The sequence below is a fragment of the Astyanax mexicanus genome, chromosome 21 (genome assembly GCF_023375975.1).
Source record: "Astyanax mexicanus isolate ESR-SI-001 chromosome 21, AstMex3_surface, whole genome shotgun sequence".
Classification (NCBI taxonomy): domain Eukaryota; kingdom Metazoa; phylum Chordata; class Actinopteri; order Characiformes; family Acestrorhamphidae; genus Astyanax; species Astyanax mexicanus.
In genome coordinates this window covers 7,713,242-7,737,841 of record NC_064428.1, presented here as the reverse complement: position 1 = coordinate 7,737,841, position 24,600 = coordinate 7,713,242, and the positions used below count along the sequence as shown (strand labels likewise).

The 24,600-nt window shown below is 37.1% G+C and overlaps 1 protein-coding gene across 2 annotated transcripts in view; it reads right to left on the bottom strand.

The window, feature by feature from the left end:
* Nucleotides 1-24,600, bottom strand: part of appa (amyloid beta (A4) precursor protein a) — a 68,212-nt gene that overhangs the window by 40,198 nt on the left and 3,414 nt on the right. For both annotated transcript variants that reach the window (XM_049469263.1, XM_049469262.1), the window contains exons 2-4: nucleotides 3,333-3,500; nucleotides 1,703-1,832; nucleotides 602-714 (exon numbers count right to left, since the gene is read on the bottom strand). In XM_049469263.1, the coding sequence (XP_049325220.1) occupies nucleotides 602-714; nucleotides 1,703-1,832; nucleotides 3,333-3,500 (411 nt within the window). The remainder of the gene's footprint in view (nucleotides 1-601; nucleotides 715-1,702; nucleotides 1,833-3,332; nucleotides 3,501-24,600) is intronic.

Below are 24,600 nucleotides of genomic sequence, written 5' to 3'. Positions count from 1 at the left end.
TCTACCACAGTGAATTCAAGATTACAATACTTTGACCGAGCTAAATTCACGATTAGAATTTCTCTACCAAGGTAAATACATGATTCGAATATTTTGACTGAGGTAAATTAATGATTAGAATATTTCTACCGTGGGTAAATTCATGATTAGAATTTCTTCATATGAATTCATAATTAGGATAGAGCTACAGAGGAAAATGCGTGACTAAAATAGTCCTACTAGAGTCCATTTATGTTCTGAATATCTCCACAGAGGTAAACTTATGATAAGAAGAGCACCTACTGAGGTAAGTTTATGATTGTAATAGAATTACTGTCATAAATATATAATTGGATTACCAGTACTGAGGTAAATTTATGATTAGAATAGCTCTACTTAGTTAAATGTATTACTAAAATTACACTGCTGATGTATATTAATGTACATTAACAACATTATTCCAGATAATATTATAAATAAAATAACATACACAATTGTTTTTCGTTTGGTGTCAGCCAAGCTGTAGATGATCCATTTATCTATTTAGCCTTGGGAATATCTAGGAATAACTCCTGTGCAGTACAGAAATATGCAGATTTGAAATATGTGGCATTTTTCTCACCTCTTTGGCTACAGTGTGCCAGTGCAGGTGGCTCTCGCAGATGTCCATACGCTCCTGATGCAGGAATTTACACTTATCAGGAACCAGCAGGGCATCACTTACGAACTCTCCAACTAATATCCACACAAACACACAAATAACACTTTAAACATGCTATAATGTACACTAAAATATAAAAACATTATGATATTATGCTGTATTATTTACACAAAAGTGAATACTTCAAAACATGTCAGGGATTATGCAAAAGGTGCAGCAAAGTAGTATTATTTAAACAGACATCATAATTTTGTATTTCAAGCAGAAAGATGATCTGTTGTAGCATATACAGTTCTGCAGATCTAACCTACTACTAAAAGAAGACCAACATCTAAAAATTCACCATTGGCCCCAGATAGACAGACACATGGTTTTTAAACTGTAAAGGTTCTAATAAAAAGGCAATTCATTGTTAAAATTCTGAATCCTTGCACATATCAGCCTCTCAAAACAGATTGTTTTGAAAGTAATTTTTTAGAAGGAAGTGATTTTTTTATGTCCGAAACCAGCGACAACAGAACATTTGACTGAAGGCCAATTTTTTTTAAACAGTTATTAATTTATTGGCCTGTTTTTTTTTACCACTACATACATTAAATAACCTACATGCAGTTTTTTTATGGGGACATACAGGTGAATATTGGGTGCATTCCTAATTATAAGTTCTGTTTTAACTATGATGCAGATTGCCAAAAAAACATTTTGCTTATTTTTTGCAGCTGCAGAAACACATACCATAATTAACCTCTGATTGGTCGGCCAAAATTTCACACCAGCGGTGGGTTTAAAAGGACCGTAAATTAAATTAGTAAAAAAACAATTTTACATTACAATCTGTAAAACATGGTTACACGTTTTTTTTTACCTTACCTTATGTGTTCCATTAAGTAGTTGATAAATAGAAATGAACTAAAAACTTTTTAATTCAACTTCTCTTTTAAAGTATCCTTATAAAACAATAATTCATAACAAACCAACCCTGAGTAAATATAAACATATCTAAATCACTAAATTGCTTTTCACAGTTAAAATGATCATAACGCCCGTTCTGTACACACATACCCAGACAGCGGTAGGGCACCACAATGTGTACGTGACTGCGGCACTGCTTGCGACCCTTCTTGCACCAGTTCTGTATGCTGACGGGCTGATTGGCCTCCACCACGTTGGTGATCTGCAGCTCTGGGTAAACCTAAGTAAATAAAAACACCACCATTATCCTTCAGTATCTCACTGAGTCACATAACTGTGCTTCTCTCTCAATCACTTCTACCCATTTTTTTTTTTTTAATAATTGGTTTTATCCACTGTCCCTGTGATCCACATGGTTTTCCCACGATCTCAACCTTATCTTAATCTGACAAACAGCTGACTTTTTATTTTATTATATTATTATTAGGAAATCTCATTAACATGAGGAAGCTAGTATGTTGAATATTTTTAAAAACAATGTTTTTATTTGATTTATGTGGAATATAGAACATTTTTACACACACACAAATATTTTTTTCATTTTCATAACTATCAAAAGCTCATTAATGTTTAAAAAGGTGTAAATGCATTATTTAGTTATTTATATTATAAGATCATTAAGTCACTCAAACACACTTATATAAATATAAATAAATAATCATTATATTAATGGCATAACATTTAGTAGCTGTATTAGAGCAGGGAAATTGGTGAAGTATGCTTTTTAAAACTATGGTTCTCAATTATTCACCTTGGAGTATAACTATTTTCTAATAACCCAACTAATGTTTTATAGCTTTTTCATGTTTTTTTTTTATGTTTTAAGCTTTTTTATTTCAATTTTAAACTTACATCAACCAACAAACTAGCAACAAACAAGCTCACTTATTTAAAAATGATAAAATTTGAATAAAAAAAAAAAATAGATCCACCACATTACTGAACATTACTGATGTTACACACTTAGAAACAATACCAGTAAAATGAGAGTAAATTAAAATCAGACTAATCAACATGTAAAAGAATCTCATAGCAGACTTATCTGCATACAATCATAAACATTGACTACATGTACATATATATTTATACTTATACACACATATACATATATATAAATACATATATATAAATATATATATATATATATATTGGATTTTATATATATATATATATATATATATATATATATATATATATATATATATATATATATATATATATATATATATATACATACATATACACACACACTCTCTTACAATTTTATGCCACATTTTAACAACAATTTGTTTTTATTAAAGTTAACATGTTCTTAATATTTAATACATTTTTTTATTAAAATTCTCATTCATTTTTGTTTATTTATATTAAAACTAAATCAACATAATGTTATTTTAAATATATGAATATGACTAATATCCTTGATCGCATGATTCCCTCATGAACAGACCTGCAGTCCACACCTTCTCTTCCCTAAATGACTCTATATCCCAGTCCTGGACACGTGTTTGTTTTTCCTAATCTAACTCTAATAAGGACTAATAAGCTGAAGAGCTGAATCATCTCTGTAAATCGAGTCACGGTGTGTCAGACAGGTGGGTTACTGAAAGCCGCCCCACCCTTCCTTTATATTGCATATCTTCAGATTTCATTCTTTCTTTTATATCCTTTGATCTCCACCCTTTTTCAGGTGCTCTGTAACTCTCTCAGTCTCTCTCACCTCCTGGCAGTACTGAAGGATGCCCTCCTTGGTGCCGATGCAGCCCTTTGTGCCGGAGGGGTCCAGCTCCCACTTGCCGTTCTGAACGTTGATGTGCATGTTGAGCTTCCCGCAGAACATTGCTACCTGAGGCTCTGCTAGCAGACCCGCACCCTCGTCCGACGGCACCTGGGAATAAAAGAGAATTTGCTTTAATACAATCTGCAGAAGACCCAAACTCATAAGACCAAGTTGCTCTTTTCCATTGCAAACATTAAAGAGTCTAAATGTATTATCTTGCTGTTCAAAGAAAAAAAAAAACTACAATAATATATATATATATATATTTAATAAACACTGAACCTTTTAAAGATTCAGGCAAACATACCAATAAATCACAAAAAGCATTGTTTACACTGCACATACGTTGTAGCGTGTATGGCCTCCTCTGTCAGAAGTTTAGAAAAAGTCTTAAATACAAAACACTGTAGAGGGCTTTAAATTTGAAACAAGGGACACTGAAGGAAGACTGGATACAAATTGAGAGCATTAGCATTAGTGGCTAACCGCTAACGAGACAGAGCTACACTGAGGAACCCTGGTAAGGAGTGTTCTGGTAAGGATCAATATTAGCTAGCTGTTTGTCCCACGTAGCTTGTTTTTACACGGTGAACACGTCAGCTACTGTCCGATATACTCCCATCTGAAAGGTGAGAGAACTAAGAGCTTATGCTAAGGTCAGCAGAGCCAGCAGGGCTTAGCAGCAGGCTACAGGCCAATACTACTCTCCTCTGTACAGGGAAATAGCTTTAGCGGCTAATGCTAATACTACTCCAGTCTCAGCACTGGAGAACTAAACTGAAACTCCTGTATAACTCTGTATTTCAGCAGAGTGGCTTTACTGCTCCTTAATACCTGACTAGTAAAATTCATTTATAAAGCGCACTGGATTATAAGGTAAACTGATGAATTTGTTGGAAAGGATGAAAGGATTTTAAGTGCACCTTAAAGTACGAAAAATACGGTAAAATGTAAAATCCAATGGTAAACAAACAAACGCCAAGGCTAAGCTAGCTTAGCTAACATTACTATCCTAGCCCTGTACAGCTCATTCCTTTCAGAAAGTATGTAAAGAAATAGTAAACTAAGTAAACTGAGGTACAAAAATATGGTAACAAACTGTAGAAGTTAAAACAATCTGAATAAGGGATAAAGGATTTCTTACACTTAACTAGGAACACTAGTTAAAAATATCTAAACATGTATACAATAATACAATAAAAGAAACATCAGTAAATACTTTTCTTTTTTACACATCCTTCAAATCTGTGTGAATTAATATTTTTGTAAATAACTATCCACACATAATGACTGTCTTTTGGAAAAGGTCCACATACTCTAAACTCAAACCCTACCCTATAACACTACTGTAAAATTCAGCATTTTTATGCGGACAGATCCCAGGATTGGGAAACGATCTGTCCCTCCTCAACTTTACATCATCTCACATGTAGTGATTTCTGCTGCCTGAGGGAGGAGAGGCAGTGCGTCACTGAGCCGGAATCCTCACTGAACTCATTAGAAATCATTAGAAGGATTACGAGCTCTCTGTAACACACCCAACATCACGTAACATTCCCACACACAAGCGCCTGTTCACCAGCACACCAACCAGTACAGTTCTGGAGCTTCCAGATCCCTCACGGACCACTCATCCCATTCAGCACACGCTGTTAGATAAGAGAGAGAGGGGGAACTGGGACACGCCTGACGAGCGTCACCATTTACTGACAAATTCACACACACACCTAACACACACACACCTAACACACACACACACTTTTACCAGTTTAATCCAGAACGCTGATTCCCCCCTAACATCTACACAGCGTTTAATCACGCTCTTACAAACAGCGTCCCAATGTTCTCTCTTCCTTCCTTAATCTGCTGTCTGGGTCACAATAACGCTGATGTCATCAGGAAAAGAATGAAGCAGCTCCTGCTGGCTGCATACCAAATAACATTATCTAGAGAAAACTTGGCCAAATAGTGAATTCCAAACACAGGTTTTCATTAAAATTGCCAATTTTATTTTATTTAACAATAAATAAACAGTTGTAATAATATTTGTTGAACATTTAACATCTCAGCAAAACATTAAAACACAATAGCTTCACTCCAGCTGTTCAATTCTAATAATCACTTCACCTAAGTAATACTATATAAATCATAATTTTACCTCAGTAGTGCACTTTTGATTACGAATTTACCTCAGTAGATATGTTTTAATCCTTAATTTACCTCAGCAGTGCCATTTCAACCATACAATTACTTCAGTAGGACAATTGCAGTGATACATTTACCTCAATAGCAATATTTAGTCATAAAATTACCTCCGAAGTGCTACTATTCTACTATTATACTTTCTCAGCAGTTCTATTCTAATCACAAATTTACCATAGCAGTGAGGCTCTAAATCATATTTACCTCAGCGGCACTACTACTCCAATAATAAAATTACCTCAGTATTTCAATTTTAGTTATAAATTACCTCAGCAGTACCATTTTAGTCCATCATTTACCTCAGTAGTGCAATTTTAGTGGTAGTACTATGTCATACATTTATCTTAGAAATGCAATTCTAATTATAAAATTACCTCAGCAGTGCTACTATTACAATCATATTTTTCTTTCTTCAGCAGTTATATTATATTATAATCATGAATTAACCTCAGCAGGACTGTTTAAAAATCATATTTAGATCAGAAGCTACTACTCAAATGATTTACATGGTACACAACCAAATGCTAAGTTTAAGTTAGCTTAGCCAAAGTTACTATATTAGTCCTGTACAGTATGGAAAAAGCCAGTTTGAGATGATGTAGTAAACACTGCAATATTACTTTAAATCATTTATGCTGAACAATGGCAAATTTGTCCCTACACTCGCTTGGTTGAACAAACAAATATTAACCAAATATTAAAGTTGTATTCCTAGTTACTTCTTAAACCTTCCCAAAAAACGTCTGTGGTCTGCTACCAGCCAACAGATGGCAGCACTTAGAACCTCTGCTTTCAGTAAAAAGGTCTCAGACTGCAATCAAAGCCAGTTTAGAGTCCAAATGCACTTAATAAAAAAGAAACTCGTGTTCCGTACGAGGTCTTTTATTTCAGTTCAGTTAGGCTGCTGTGAGAGAGGGTCTTTGTGAGGCTGAGGAAAGTGGAGAGCAATGGATGAACAGTGCTCAAAGACAGCATTGTGCGGTGAGAGAGAGAGAGAGAGAGAGAGAGAGAGAGAGAGAGAGAGAGAGAGAGAGAGAGAGAGAGAGAGAGAGAGAGAGAGAGAGAGAGAGAGAGAGAGAGAGAGAGAGAGAGAGAGAGAAGAAAGTGAAGCAAGGTAATGTTTTGTGTTGTTCTCTAATCTTATTAGGAGACTTAATGTGCTGGCGAGGAGATAAAGGCTCGATTGTGGAGCGGCCGACACAAATATGAACAGAGTGGGCTATCGGAACCATCCAGCAAACACACACACACACATACACACACACACACACACACACACACACACACATACACACATACACACATACACACATACACACATACACACAAAAACACACATGACTTTCTAAGCACACAGTGGATCAGCCTGCTGCTCATCGGGATTGTGATGTATGACCTGGAAAGGTTAATGTCCTTCAAGGTCACTCAGACAGAGAACATGTGCGAGTGCTCTATGGGGCTGCAAATCCCTCACGTTCTCTCACACACACACACTTACACACCTTGTTTGTACTCCCAATATCCATTTAAATCAGCTCCACTGATCATATAAGACACTTTGTAGATGTATAAATAATTACAGACTGTAGTTCTGTATCTGTTTCTCTCTATACTTTATTATTATTCTCCTTTCACCCTGTTATTCAATACTCAGAACCCCACAGGAGAGAAAACCACCACAAAGCAGATATTATTATTATTATAATTATTATTTGGGTGGTGGGTGATTATTCTCAGCACTGCAGTGACTAGCAGTGATTAGCATGGTGGTGGTGTATGAGGTGTTAGTGTGTGTTCTGCTGGTGGTACAGTGAGTGGATCAGATACTGCAGCAGTGCTGCTGGAATTTTTAAACACTGTGTTTAATCTCTCACTGTCCTTCACTTTATTACACACTCCTACCTATTTGCTCCAGCAATGACTGTATAAATGAATAAATATGGAGTTTACGATTTTATTTCCTTACGCTCTATAGAAATATATAGAGTCTGCACAGTAAAAAAAAGAGGCAAAGCCAAGAGATCTCATTCTCAGTTGGTAGATCTGCCTATCGTACTGCCTTTGTTGAGTTTATAGTGCAGCCTAAGGGAGTATTTATCCACCACGTTCCCAGGTTTGTCTAGTACGTGTAATATTTAAACAGTAAAAGGACTGCTAATGTATTTTAGTATTAAATGGCTTACATTTAAATCAAATTGCAGTACTATTTGCTTACTGTGTTTACCGCAAAGCCAAACAGCACAGCTACAAACAGAGCAGCAATGGAACTATTTTAACTTGGAGTGTTTATAACCGCCCTCTTTAACTCAAAATCTTTCAATAAACAGCGATAATGGAACTGTGATATAATCGCAATAATATACTTGAGCTTTTTTTCATACTTTGGATTTTTTGTGAGATGCAGGATTTAAAAAGGTGTCCACAAAAACTGTAACAGTCCATAGCTAGCAGGCTTAAGTGCAAAATATATGTAATTCTGCTGCTTAAAATAGGCAGTAGAAAACACATGAACATTAAAACACACATCACATCAGAGAGTTTAATCTGAGAAACAGGTTTCAACTAATTTTCACCAAAAAAATCAACTCAAGGATAAAGTAGGAAATGGACACCCAGCAGTAAATACAGACACAGCGTTTTACCGTATCAATGCAGAACTAACTACACTGTACCACACATATATAACATCAGAAAGTGAACACAACTGTCTGAAATACATTTTTTAGAGCGTGTAAGTGAGAGAATGTGCGAGTGAGAAAGAGAGAGAGAGAGAGAAAGAGAGAGAGAGAGATTTATCAGTTTATGCTCCTGCTTGGGGTGTTCTGGTGTATGAGCTACTCACAGAGTCAGGCTGGTAAAGGTACTCACAGTTAGCGCTATTATGCTGCTTCTCAAAAGACTTATAGCTGTGTGGAGTTTATTCCATATACTGGATCCCCTGTTTTACTACAGGACACATTCTTTTATCTCCCTCATGCTCATATTCTAATCCCATACAAAATTTACTGCAGCTTTCTCAGTGTTTTCTGGCGTTATTTCGGGGCTAGCTGACGACTCACATGAAAACGAAGGGTTTCTATGTGTAATTTCAGTTTGTTTTAGTTAGTTTCATAAATTCTCCATTAAGTTCCACTTATTTACCGTTTTTTTAACAATAATAAACTTGGCAGTAGCTTTACTGACATAGCCATTTCTTACAGGGCTGCTAAAGGTACACATCAGCATTAAGAAACTAGAATCTGAGAGTGAGCCTCAGTGATCCCACAGTCCCATTAACACAGGAAGTCCTCCTGGCTTCTCTCTCAAGCTCTCACAGAAGATCCGAAAGCATCTTCCGAAACATCGTAACAAGATAAGACACTAATCAATATGCCAGCTGCAGAACAGCATCACTGTCAGCTTCAGTGTGAAAGGGCATGCCTGCGTATCGCTGTGTAGGTGACTGACATTTAAGATGTGCTGGACTAATCAAATCTGGGAGATTAACATTTAGGAAGAAGAGCACAAGTCGACACTTCACACTTCTCCCGGAGGAAGTGAGCCTGCAGACAGCAACTCTAGACTTTAACCCTCAGACGTCTGCACTTATGCTGCGTTCCTTTTGAGCTCAAACGGAGAATTTCTTTGTTTTAATTAAGAAATTAAACACAGAATTATCCGACAGGTTGGATTTCCTAAAAGAAAAGTTCAGAATCTAAGATAGCTTCCCTGCACAACAGTAGTAAAAGCAGTAGTGTTATACAGTTCATCATCACTTCTATAAGTATCTCAATAAACCAGCCACTGCTGAACACTGATCAACCTCTATCTGTGGACATGTTTCCATGATGTTTAGATGTACAAAAAATACTGAATAATCCATTGTTATCAACAGATGCAGTGAGGCCCTTCTAACCCTTCAGAGAAGGGGTGACAAATGTACATGTATATAATTACATAATATTTAATCAGGAAATATATATTATATTTATTGTAAGTGTAAACATTTATTTTACAAATTAACTAAAATAAAAAAACAGCAACTAATTCAAAGCATTAGTCTGTGTTTTTTAGTTGCTACAGGACTCTTATCTGACTGACAGCAGTTTTAACCAATCAAAGCTTTTTAAAATGGCTTCTGCCCCCACGTGACTGCGTGACCCTTCTCCTGATTTTGAGAAGGGTGTAGTAATGAGTCTGTTAGCAAAAGTCTGTTAGTAAAGTCATAGGACAATCTAACCAATCAGATTCATGATTTTCACAGCGGGGGCGGGGCCATGGCTGCCTAACCACTTCTCTGCGCTTGGATGAAGCTACTTGTTGCCCAATTGATTACTCGTAAAACGTAAAGCGCGCATGCTGGATTAATTAATTAAATATTTAGCTATTTAGCTATCATGGAAATAAGACAGATATTGTGTCATATTATATTAAAAAGCCATTTTAAAAGGCTGCCCTTCAATGTGAAATTAAGTAATAGGCTGCCTGACTGGTGAGTTTTATGTGTACTTAATGTTTTGGCTGCTCTGGCGTCCCGTAGGCATACAAATGAGTGATATTTGTTGAACACCTATACTTGTAGAAACATTAATCACTGATTGCTGGGTCAATTGTATACTTTTGTGGTTTGTAGCTGTTGTATTTGTGGGCTGTTTATGTGTATTAAGTTAATTTAACTCAGTCAAGACAGAGAATATATAGTTATAGTAGTATTTATCAATGTTTCTAAACTGTCCTGTTGAAAGACATTTTCTGCTTGGTTGCCAAAAGTTTGAGATCAAAAACTCAAGTTTAGATTTGACCCAAATAAGATGGAACTCAAAATCGTTTCCATCTTTTCTTATTTGCTAGAATTTACATTACTAGTCAAATGTTTGAACACATCACTTCACCTATAATGTTTTTTCATTATTGTTTTCTACATTGTAGACTTAATCTACAATTAATGAACACAACAATTATGAAGTAGACTAAGTGTAAAACAAGCAAGTAGCACCTTTTCCCCATCAGTTTGGTTTGTTTTCACACAGGAACCAAAGGAACCAAAATGGTCCCCAACTACCCAACCCAAGCACGCCGTCTCCTCTGACTGGTCAGAGCTGTCTAGACGCTGAAGTAAGATGGTAAAAATAGCAAGAAAGTTCTGTGCTCCAGACCAGCGAGTATATTTGTGTTGTGTGAAGCTGCTTAAATACTGAATGCTGATCATTTGCTGCTGCAGTTCTAAACAGGCAGCGCAGCTCTACACAGTTGCGTTTGTAAGCCCAAGTCCAATTCAAAGAAAGTAAAGGGGAGGTCAAAGTTGAGTAACAAGTAGGGGTGGGCAATATGGCCCTAACATAATGTCACAATATTAAATGACATTTTTGTGATCAATGATACTCTTGCCAAAATGAAAAGACATTAAATAAAAATAAATAAATAAATAAATACAGTGTAGGGTTGTGCCATATCGTATCGTACGTGATAATGTCGCCAAACATTTTGAATATGGTGAACGATATTATACCCTGAAATATGCCATATCACCCACCATACTTTTTTGCCGTTTTTAGCAAAAGAAAAATTCACACTGTTCTAGTTACCCATTATATATCTACTAGAGACAGATTATATCTGTCCAGTATCATTTATTTTACTTTAATCTTGGATATATGGAGATATTTGGAGTGCATTACTAATGTCATGATATTTTGGATCATTGACTTCTGTTACAAATCTGATAAAAAAAAAACATGAAATATTGTGATATTATTTTAGAGCCATATTGCCCACCCCTAGTACAGTGTAAATTTTTTTTTAGCTAAAAACAGCAAAAAAAAAGTAGTGCCCTGATGTGATAATTGGGGGTGGGTGATATGGCACGATATTTTAGGGTATAATATTGTTCACGATAATTAAAAACACTTGCGAAATGGCACACCCTTAGTCACAAGTCAAGTGATTAGTCTGCTAAAAAAGTTTGAAAAGTCTTGAAACTGGTCATCAGTTATTATTGTGTGGTTTAATATTTTACTGCAAGGCTTTTAATCAAGAAAGTTTTCGGACGAATTAATGATTAGTCACAAAAACAGCCAGATTCTCCTTAAAGATCAACTATTTCCTCAACTATCTGAGACATGACTGGACATTTTAGTGACCTATTAAATAAAACCTCTGCAGATGTTGCTGATACAACATACTGCCTTATTCTACACCCCCACTAAACCCACAGAGCTGTGAACCCATTGTCCATTGTGGTACGAGTCAATGTCTCCAGCTGACCCAAATTGACATTGTAGTTCTTCTAAGGAAGAGAGAGTGAGTGTGTGTGTGTGTGTGTGTTTGGGGTGGGGGCGACACTTCCTCATTCCCATCCATGATGAATTTCCCACCATCTGCTTGCGCTCACACATTCGATCACATTTGCATGCAAAAGCCTTGGCGAATAATCCCCTCCCAGAGCTACCGAGACTTGGGTCGCTTTTAATTGTGAAACTGTGCTATCGGGACATCCCACAGCCCCGCGCGGTGAGCCATGATCCGACAGCGCGGCTGGAGAGACCCTTCCAACACTGCTGATGGGATTTCAGACTTAAGCTGAGGGACTAGGGGATTGTACACAGGGAAAGTGAGGGACTTCTATTCGTAGCCGTTAAGACAGTGCCACTGAGGGCACGTTGTGGATAAGAGTGCTAAAAGCCGATGAGGCTCAGATAAAATCTGTCGGTGATTAAAAACCCGCCTCGTGAAGAGAGTGCTCCAAAATGCTGGATCATCACACAAGAAGTCAACCCTGAATCAAAGAAGATCCAGCAAAAAACACACTGAACTCCACCTCCAAGTGCAAATATAATTTAGCAATAATACACCTGACGTTTGTGCTATAATGTGTAATATTGGCACTGCTGTGCTGCAGTCGTAGATCAGCACAGCAGTGCCAATATTACACAGTATAGCACAAACCTCGAGTGTTTAATTGTGTTTTTACCACAGTTACAAAATTGCTGTTTATTGAAATATTTTGATTTAAAGAGGACGATAAAATACGATCTGTTTGGTTAGAACACTCCGCAAGTTAAAATAGTTCCATTGTTGCTCTGTTTGTAGCTGTGCTGTTTGGCTTGTAAGTGCTGCATCGTCGCTAGGTTACCTGTATGTGGTGGAGTAATAAACGGAGAGCTTCAGTTACAGTGCATTATCGGCTGATAACGGCACTCACAGAACACCTCTCAGCCATGGCTAAGCGATACGGCCCTTATGTCACGATATTTCAGGGTATTTCTGCGATAACAATATTCTAGACAATATGACAAAACACTGATTTTTTTTTTTGGTGCATTTAAAGAGTATACTACTGCAACAAAAACAGTTTTATACATTTAGTAGAAAAACAAGGATCTACACATGTTTGTCTTTTTTGTAAACAGTAACTTTATGCTTTCAACAACTAAAGGCCTATGCAAATTTTGGAAAAGTCATTTTTAATTTGGTAAAAATGTATGCTCAGTCTTCTAAAACAACAATGAAACAAAAGTCCACCACAAAAGAGTGCAGCATATAAAACGCAAACAAAATTGCAATAAATACATTATGAAGTTTTTTTTTATTGTGTACGATACTATATACAGGAGCACACCCCTAAGCTTAAGTCTGGGATATGCCAATGGTTGTGAATGGTTTAAATGTGGATGCCTTGGATGCAGCTCAGCTATATGGTCACATTTCAGCAGGATAATGCTAACCCACACACTGCTTTTTCAAGTTTTTTTTTCCAGTAATGTCTCCACTAGATTGCAACACTTGCAAATCAAGCATTTATGGGATCAGCTGGGATATCAGCTTCAACCTACAAGTGGAGAGCAGGATCTACAGGCCCAGCTGCAGCAACATCTGTGGGAAAATGTGGCTAAAGGCTCCAACAGGGTATTTATTATAGAACCTCTTTTCAAATGTAAAAGTTTTTAGTACAGTATTTTAAAGGGTCGTTTAATTCAGTGACATTTTTTGAATAGTTTGCCACCCTGAGAAAACATCACACTGCACCATTTCATTTCTACACTCAACACACACACACACTCGCCTTCACGAGGGGGCAGGAATTTTAACGACTTGCCCCTGATAAAAACACTAGAGCTAGATAATAAACCTCCCAGCTAGACCAAACAAATGGTGGACACTCACTGAGGGGTTTGGGTGGGTGTCTGTGTGAGGCAGATAGACGAGCCAATCACAGCACACATAAGCGGTTCTGATAACCCGGCTCACTTCGCCATCACTTATAAGCTTTAGAGAGAGAGAGAGAGAGAGAGAGAGAGAGAGTGTGTGTGTGTGTGTGTGTGTGTGTATGAGTGAGTGAGGGAGTGTGTAAACTAATATCCGCTCCTGGTCTCCGGGACCGGATCCTCAGGGTGTGTGTGTGTGGTGGTGATTACAGGGCAGCCTGCCTCGTTTCCCTATACACCCTGCCAACCAACATTCCACCCTGTACTGCACCAGCTCCCCAACACACACACACACACACCACAAAGACAGTGAAGATGTACGCTCCCCCAGATACTAGCTGTCTCCACAACAACCCCCCACTCAATTGCCATGACTGTGCTCAACAATCCGCCCATTATCCCCCTGCCCCCCACAGCCCACTGGGGAGAGGCTGGTATTTATTTATTGAGCTTTGTTCCAGTTGTCACTCTCTCACACTGGTCTGGGATCAGTTCAGCCTTTTGCTCCTGAAAGACTTAAATTAAGATCTGAGTGACAGCAACACAACGAGGGGTAATGTTTACATTAGTGAGCAAATTAAGAGCAAAGACATCAGGATTCAGGGCTGTATACTAGGGGTGGGCAATATTATATCGTATACAATATATCGTGACACAGAAATATCATGATATTAAAAATCCATATCGTGATAATAGGGCTGTTCTGTCTTAAAAGTAGTCTACTGTTTACTGTGAAGCTTTAGGTGTATTTATTGTATAATTGTTTTAGTTTGCAGTTTATATGCATGCACTAAATATACTGCAATATTTTTTGCTGCATTATATTATTTTATGCTATATTATTTATTTTGCCACATAATGATTATACTGTTATACTATTATTCTATATTCCTGAAATGAATGAATTATTTTAGTTGTCCTATATCGCCAAGTAAATCGCTATCGCAAAAATACCCTGAAATATCAAGATATTATTTTAGAGCCATATCGCCCACCCCTACTGTATACTGGCCATCATGATGCAGGGGCTAGAATAAAATATACTGCAATATAAATATACTGATTTGAAAATGATAATTATGATAAAATGCAAATGCCACAGTGCTTTACATGTTCACTATTATGAAATGAAAACTATAATTTCAAAAATCAGTACAACGTGTTTCCACAGATATGAGGTGAAATAAAAAACTATACTAGCCCTGTACAGCTCGTATCTTTCAGCTGATTTGTAAAGAGGGAGTAAACTTAGTATGGTTTATTTAATCAATTTTATTTAAAAAAAAAAATACTACTACCACCAGTTATTTGTCAGCTGTCTGCCAGCTATACTTTATATATCATCTCTCTGATGGCAGGGTTGCCAGATTGTTACAGTGGTTTCCAGTCAAAACACTGGTTACCCCATTGCTTAAATTAAGCAGCTCAAATGTTTTTGTCTTGGTTTTAAAAATCAAAACCTTAAAATAAATAACATCCCAGCTGACATACAAACAAATCACAACATAGCCTAAAATAAATTAATACAACAATTTAAAATAAATTGAAGAAAATTCAAGAAAATTGCTGTGTTTGAGATTTGACACAGTACTGACTAACAATTATTATATATTATAAATATAGAACATATGAGGCATTAATAATTTACCTTTCTGAGCAACATTTGCAACACAAAACAGTTTGCCTGAATACTAAATAGACATTATTTTGCACATTGTCACTCATTTTGTCACTTTTTTCAACACAATGTAATGTATCATTTAAAGCATTGCTTAAAAATGCATTTTATTAAATTCAGAGAAAGTATATTTAATGTGTATTTTCATAAAGTATATTAAATTAAAAATACACTTTTATTATCCTTAACCTAATTTGAACATACTTTGAATGCTGTAAAGTACACTTCCTTTACACAAGGGAAACTAAATTAAATTGCCTAAATGCTTTTTATCTAAACATTACAAAACTACAGTTAAAAATAACACTTTGTTCAACATTACATTTTCAGTCTTTTCACCTCAAAAGTACATTTACTGCAATTTACAGCTGAATAATGTGGGTTGGCAAATATTCTGTGTATGCTGAGTAATGACAGTGATGAGATTAAAAGTGAAAAAGGGAGAAGAACATTAGAGATCTTCTAAATCTGGAGAACAGGCTGGCTTTGAGACGGCTCTGAAGGAGAGCTGTTAATCGAGGTCTTTGAGAAAAGGTGAACTATGACTCAAAGTAACAATTGGTGCATCTGTGAGGAACACACTACCATTTCCCAGAAGGCCACACTGCCCGCTGCCTGACCCCCACGCTCACCATGGTGAAGCAGGAGGAGGCCTGCTGGTTCTGGAAGTGAGAGCCTCGTGATCTTACACTGGATTATCCATCACTGCCCTGTGAATTACTGATCATTAACGAGGTGATAAAAGCAGAGATTTTTGTTACAACTTTATGCAAATGAGGAGCAAGTTTCTGAGTGTGATGACCAATCAGCAATGTGAATACCCCTATAGGGACAGTGGTGGCTCAGGGGTTAGAGCACCGAGCCATCGACAATCAGGTTGCAGAACTCTGACCAACCACAAAGCTAGCATAGCTCCGCCCTCTCTTTGAGTCTGAGCAACCAGAACACGCAAGATGATGAGCTGTTGCTTAGCAATCATCATAGTGAGCTAACTAGCATGTCTTTCAAATCCTTGTGGGAATGCTGAATGTGTATATAGATAATATATCATTAGCAGTAGAGCTGCACGATATTGAATTTTTTTTACATTGCAACTGTTCTTTTTTCAACGATATATATCGCAATATTAATCAATGCAGGGCCCATGACGTCACCAGCCCCGCCCCATCCGCGCTGTAAAGGGTAACTAAGCGTGCTTTTCTGGGATTAAAAGCGTGAATTAAGGTGTAACTGGAAATAACTGAGGTGCACAGCATTCGACATATGCGTTTACAAGCATGTGCCCAACCATGTGAATGGAGGCCATGCAGTTATCTTGTGTTTACTTCCCTCACGCTCCCCCTCATGCTTCTCAGGCAGCAGCAGCTCGTCACTCACACAGACACAGAGACAGCTGTGTGCATCTACTTCCTGTGTCATAAATCAAAACATTGCAACATGATGTGTTTGATTTAATTACCTTTAGTGACATTGCGTGTCCTGCAATGTGACTATTGCACATATGAGATTTTTTTTTAAATTCCTAACAGCTTAGAAATAGGCTTTTACTATACACACAGACCCTCAGCATTTGTAAAGAGGTAAATAAAAATGAGTAAACTTACATTGAGCATAATAAGTGATCCTCAATGCTTAATTTCATTTATGTAAGTAGAACCTAAAAATGAACTTAAACCTGTCGTTTGTTGACTTCTTAATCGCATTGTATACAGCATTACCCTAAATCCATAATTCCTGGATTATTATATTCTCTTCAGTAAAATAGATGCTGTGAAGCATCAAAGAGAATTGTCTTGAAATATATTGAGTATCGTAGAATACACAGTATACAGCATTGTGATATTATCGTAATTATGGTCAATGTATTGTGATAATATTGTATTAAGAGAGGACCTTTGATTCCCACACTAAATATTTATACTGAAACGTCATGTTTAACATGTCACACCTATTGAATATCTTTTTTTTTTTTCAGCTATGAACTACAAGTAAATTCTACCAGAAGTGTTTTGTATGGGCACATCCTGCAGCCAAACAAACAGAGGAAGTCTTCCCTAGACACGGAAGAGGAAGGAGAACCAGGAATAGCTCAGCACGGTCTGCAGTCGTCCCACTCACTCCACCCCGTCACACAGAGCCTAAAATTAGGCACACTTACCAACTGTCAGCCCTGAAACTCCTCAAAACGACTTACAGAATCTCAAAGAACAGCAGAGCAGCAAAGCAGAGGCCCATCAAATGACTGTGCAGTTCTAGAAACACATCATCTCTCAATACGTTTCAGAAACGGTGACATACGACATGATGAGGATACTGAAGTACAGTATTTATTTCTAATGCCATAAATAAAATGGGAAATATTTAAAGAGTAATTAGCAAAAATGCCGTCAAATAAAATCACTGTATCACAGTTTTTAAGAATCTGCATGCCCAGAAAAGCACTAAATACTGGTAATATTTTTAGCATATTTCCCAGCTTTGTCAGGGCTGATTATGTACACTACAGGTGGTGGCTTTTATACTGTTCATATCGATACTGTAGCAACCTAAATGAATAAATAAATTGTGATATGAATTTTCCCCATGTCGTCCAGCTCTACAGTCACATGGTTACTAAGGCCACTTCTTACAATTCTGCTTCAGTGCAGCCCCATTAGCTAGGTTTCATTTTCTGTTACCATTTACTGTGCTACTTAACATAGGGACTTCAGTCTGTGGTCAACTATCAGCGAGTAATCCAGCTCTGAAAAATTAGTTAGTTAGTTAGCAGCAGTAAATACTTGTTTTAATCAGACTTTTAACTATCACCTAAGTCCTGCTGCTCTGTCTGCATCCCATTTTTCAAAATAACAGCCCTCTGTAGGGTTCTGTAATTATGTAGGCCACTACAACATATACTGTATGTAGGAGAAACACTGTATTGTGCTTTGTTAATAAGTCTGCTGGGATGGTAAAATGTTATAAAATTGTGTTCATAAATTGGTATTGCTTGATGTGCCAAAGCATATTAAGGCTATTTATGTATTTATGTTTAGACAATTGTAAAAACGAAATTAAATTAAGTTCAGTATTTGGCCAAATGTTTCATTTTGCTCAGTTTTGGCTCAGAAAATACAAAATTTCACTATATACAAGCGTATCTGTAAAGGATTGGGTAATGGAAATTTTGCACATGCAGCTCCAGCATCAGAGGGAGGAAAAACGGAGGAATGAGAGCAGAGACAGGAATATGGTGCGGTGCCCCAGCTCCAGCACTCCTCCCTGGAGGAGAACTAATTATAGCCTGGGTGCTGAGCACCGAGGGATGGCCTGGGTGCTGCAACAACCTCGGAGGCTGAGGGCAGAGCAGAAAGGAGGATAACCAGACTCAACAAGGACGATAATCTAGGTTGTTATTTGTGGTATGATTGACATTATTTTTTTTAATAATAGTATACATATTCTCAAATACAAACATATAATAATATTATGAACATCCCTATTTTAGCAGTCCAGCTGCTGTGCTTCAAGACCCAGACAAGCTGATTTTTTATTAGCTCTTCTTATCAGTGACTTTATCACTGCAGTTCTTCACCTGTCAGACTAACCTCAATTCTTCTCATCGTTGCTAAAGCTGAGACTTAGTTCAGAAACTTAGGTAATCTGAGCTAAAGGCTAAAGCTGTTGCCATGTTGGTCAGCCAGACCTCTTTCTGTACCAGTTTTCTCCAGTCTTTTGAATTTTTTCTCCTTGAAAGCTATGGCAGTTCACTGCTAACCTTTCTACCATTTAAGATCATGAAATCGATTGTTGTACCAATTCAGATTTTTCTCCTTTACCTGAAGAGCTTAAATGACAACATAACCTATTTGGACATAGTGTATTATCTTAACACGTCTTGCAGATAATAATTATTAACATTTTCTTCCAGACTAAATGTTCCTTTGAGGGATGTTATCTGTAAATAACTGAATGGATGATAGACTGTTGGCGATTTGCCCTCAAGGTCAAGATTAGTTGAATAGTTTACCTCAATAACAATATTTTAATCAATGAAGAACACTGCATTTTGGTACAACTTCAAGTTGCTCTGTTGTCTGATATATTGTACTGCTTCATGCTGGTTCTCTGAATAGGTCTGTGCTACGGGTGTGTATTGGAAAGAACTTGGGGAAACTATACACATTAAGATTCAGGGGGGTTAAAACTCAATTTATCAAAATATGTATATTGCGATACTGTACACAAGGGGATATATTACTGCTATATAGTGGGCAGGGTTTTAAAAGATATAAACCACTTCTGACACCAATCTTTACATGTAAAGTAATATTTAAACAAATCTATGCACAATGTTTTTGAAACATTATACAGTATTGCAAAACAAAATATTACGAAACTTTAATATACTGATGCCCTTCTAGGGTAGTTTATCAGTTTCATTTTCTAAATGTTTTGAGGCTAAATGCAAAAATGTAAAGAAATAAGTTTTCAGCCAATTTTTATAATATTTAGTTTTTCCTTCTCTGTCCCTTACAATCAAAAAAATATTTTCTGATTTTTCCATTTTTGGAAACAAAAGTTAAGTGGATTATACCATCAGATTTGCATAACAAGATACAAAAATGTAAAAATATAAAATCAAGAAAAGATTTACTTTCATTTTTCCTGAAATAAAAAAAATCGATAATTTAAGTTTAAAAACCGATTTTCTAATTTGGAATTTAGCTTGAAACATTCAGAAAATGGAACTGTTAAACGTTACACTAACTCTACTACATGTGCAATATGTTTTTAACCAGCAAAACAAAACCAACTGAACCTTATGCTATTAAACAACTTCATAACATATTTGATGTTTATGTACTTGACACACTTATACACACATTTAATTATAAAATAAATGGCTATGCAAAAACATTGTCATATTGTGCACCTCAACAGGAACATACTTGAGCCGTCAATTCATGTATAATCTACTCATGTCTTTACTACATCAGCACTTCAAACAACAAACAAAATACTCTGTATGTGTGATGGATATATTGATCAACTATGAATTATATCAGCCAACATATGCAATCGGGGATTGGCTGATATATTACTAATAGAAATATAGATCCTGAACATACACAGACCACTAAAGTATGTTTGTAAACTAATGCAAACAAATATGTGAATAAAAAAATATATAAATATAAAACAATAGTGAATAAAAATGATATGCTGCAGCAAATAATGCAAGTCTTTCTCAGACATCAATTATTCACTCTGTGTATCCAAGGTGGAGAAATATAAACAATACCAGGCAGATATAATCTGCCTTTTGTAAATGGGAATTTCCCTTTTGTATCAGGCTAGTTGCAGCATGAAGTGTATTCTGCGTGTAACCATTGCAATGACAATGCAGAAATGCAATACTGTGCAGCCCTAATGCCAATTACTGTAGCTCGATAAACAAGTGATATTAAATACTCTCAGATCTGAGCTCATCAGGCTGTGCTACCTGTAGTGATGTCACATCACGGAGTCAAGGATATTGCATCAGTTGCTTCCATTTGGGATGGGGTCCCATGGGCCATATAAGCGCTGCACTAATCACACTTTCTGCTTATAGTTGACTGTGAAGGTCAAAGGCCGCCTTTCCCCTCATAAGAAACATCTGTCACAATGTGCTTGTTCAGTCGACTGCTCCCTCATTATAAATGGTCCACTCAGCAATTGCACGGTTGCCAAGGCAGCAGGTCCGCCGGAGGATATGCATTAAGGCTGGATCTCATCATCTAACCCATCAGGCAGGCAGAGGGACGCCCCCCCGCCCCCCTCAGGGCATCTAAATTGAGCTCCACCTGTATGCAGGCCTAGATCTTGCGCTGACATCAACAGGATGAATCCACGCCTGCAATCGATGGTGTAGGGCGGCAATGACTACTCAACATCATTTCAAATCTTTTCTGGGCATTTGAAGGGAACATACACTGCCTGGCCACCCAACAAAAGTAAATGATGTGGGGTTGATGCTGCAGTTGGTCTGCAGGTTTAGGTTCAGCAACAGTATATGCTGAAAGAATGAGGTCAGCTGACTACCTGAATATACTGAATATAGACCAGGTTATTCCATCAATGGATTTTTTTCTTCCCTGATGACACGGCCATATTCCAAGATAAGAAAATAACAGGATTCATGGTGCTGGAATTGTAAAAGATTTCAGGGTTCAGAGAGCATGAGATCATCATTTTCACACATGGATTGAGAGAGTTCACCACAGAGTCCAGATCTTAACCTCATTGAGAATCTTTGGGATGTGCTGGATGGAGAAGAGCAGCTTTGAGCAGCGGTCAGACTCTCCCATTATCAATACTGCTGCAAGATCTTGGTGAAAAATGATTAAAACAATGGATTGAAAGATCTTGTGACATTGCAGAAATAATTCCACAGTGAATGCGTGCCAACGCTAAAGGCCATCCAACCACATATTAGAGTGTCTGACCCTTTTTTTGGTGCCAACTTTTGTAGTGTAAGTCTTAAGCTGTTCAGCTGTTTCTGTTGTTTTGAAGTGATGGAGAAAGATAAGAACATGAGCCATACCCACAGATGGAAGACTAATCAAAAACATATTCAACATATCAGTCAACTACCAAAATAATCATTAGTAGCAGCCCTGCTATAGTGGTGCTCAGCCCTCCAGACACAACATCCCTCACCTGCTGACGAGCCACGTTGGTCACAAACAAAGCTCCCCATTCAGAGCCGGGGGTTTTCACAGTGATCAGCCCTGAATAGCTTTCATTCCACTGTAGGTAATGTGACCTTTAGAGAGCCGTGGGCCGGGACAAAGGGGATGAACAGCAGTGCGGCACAAGGCTAATTGAAAAGAAAACACAAGAAGCGGGGAGGCAGGACCAGGCAGCAATGAATGTTTGACAATAGTCAAAAGCAGTCCGCATGGCATATATGAGATGTTCACTTCATTAGAAGCACAGTCTACAGCCACAAATTGGTAAAAATAATTCTCATGGTTGCTAGTTAGTCCTCAAGTCCACTTTCTTTAAGAGTTACTGAATTCTGATTACAGCTCACAAGTTGTTTTCGCAACACAAGACTAGACAAAAAAGACTACTAAGAACAATGATTTTCAGTGGGGAAAAAAAAAATCATAACTGGCATCACAATGATCCCAAGTCAAATCCTAATCAATACGTGTGCGCAAAACTGTCTGTAAGGCCTCTGATACTAAGATGGCAAAATAGAACTACACTGGTCAAATAAATAAAGAAAACCCTTAATCAATCAGTAGAAAACAAAGTCAGATAAATCACAGATTGCAGACATTATTCTGCACAGTTACGACCCTAAAGTAATATGATAGATGCTGAGAAATATTTGATCAATTTCAAGAATATCCAACTGCAATTAAAATTTAAATTTAAATAGCTAGCATTCAGTATAAACAAAAATAAATGGTAAACATTTGACTATTTTGTAAAAAACAGTAGTGTATCAATTAAATGTCACAAAATACACATAAGTTTAACCTTATAATAATGTAACCCCAAAAAAATCTACCACAGTATTAAAGAGCAAGGCCCAGTTTCCCAAAAGCATCTTAGTATTAAAATCATCTTAACATTGAGAGACGCACAGTCTGAAGCTCGCTTGACGATCTTAAACTCATCTTCGTGCTGAGAACCTTTTAGCTTGGTAAACCCACCACGAAAAAACAATTCAAAGCTTGCTGGCCTATTCTTCTCTAGTTTTTGTTGATTTCGCAAAATTTGTCCTTGTCAGAACTGGTAGCATGAGGCAGTACCGGCAGCCTTTTCAAGAGTTTGATAGTTTAGCTAGTCAACAAGCATGATCAACCAGACCAAACAAAACAACTAGTATGACCAAGGTTGGCCGTGCTGGTTGTCCAACATGAGGCAAGATAAAGCATGTTTTACCCAGATGACCAGCTTTTCAACCAGCAAGTCCATCTTAGGCTATGTTCACATTACCAGGTTAAAGTGATTTTAATGTGATTTTCTGCTTAATGTGGCTTAGATCAGATTTTTTTTACAACTGTGCAAACATCATTAAAATCATATTTGAGGCACTTTCATATGTGGTCCTAAATCGGATAGCTATCCGATCCACGGACATGAGACATGAATGTGAACAGTTAAATCGGAATTCATGCGTCTTTTTGCTTTTACACATTCTTTGTTGTTTTATTCTGTAAACTACAGACATTTCTCCCAAATTCCTGCTAAAAAATATCGTCATTTAATGAAAATGCATGAAAATGGCTGAAACAACAAATGCAGAGCTTTCAGACCTCAAATAATGTAAAGAAAACAAGTTCATATTCATAAAGTTTTAGGAAATCAGAAATCAATATTTGGTGGAATAAACCTGGTTTATAATTACAGTTTTCATGCATCTTGGCATCATGTTCTCCTCCACCAGTCTTACACACTGCTTTTGGATAACTTTTTGCCACTCCTGATGAAAAAAAAATCAAGCAGTTCGGCTTGGATTGATGGTTTGTAATTATCCATCTTCCTCATGATTATATTCCAGATGTTTTCAATTTGGTAATTAAAGAAAATCATTTTTAGTCTCTTATTTTATTCCAGAAACAGATTTGAGCAATGTGGCCTGTAATGGAAACATAGCCATCGACCATCTGAAACCAGCTACCAGCAAAAGTAAGTCTTGAGTTGTTTTTTCAGCAGAGCATTTATTTTCAAGGTCCCCATAAATAAGAGTAACAAGACTACACACTGACTATCACAACTCGTGACTGTTTTGGCTCATGCTCTTGGGAGCGTAAGGTTACACTGAAAACACCAGCACAATGAAGCTGCTGTAGTTTCAGTCTGGCAATTCGTGATCAACGTGAGGAGTGTACAAATGTATCTCAGGAAAAGATATGATTTGTGGTGATGAGGAGACAAAACAAATTACAGCCTGGCTGTTTCTGGAGGTCAAAAGAGGTGGCAGAGAGCCTGAGGGCTGCAGCTGCAGTCTTACAAGGCTGTAGTAACAATAGCTACTGATAACAGTGCAGATATGTGTGGTTAGCCACTTGCCACAATCGAGAGTAACCGCGTGGGAAGTGGGTTTTCCTCGAAAACTTGCATTTATGTACAAAATTAGCTTACGCGTCTATATATACTAAGT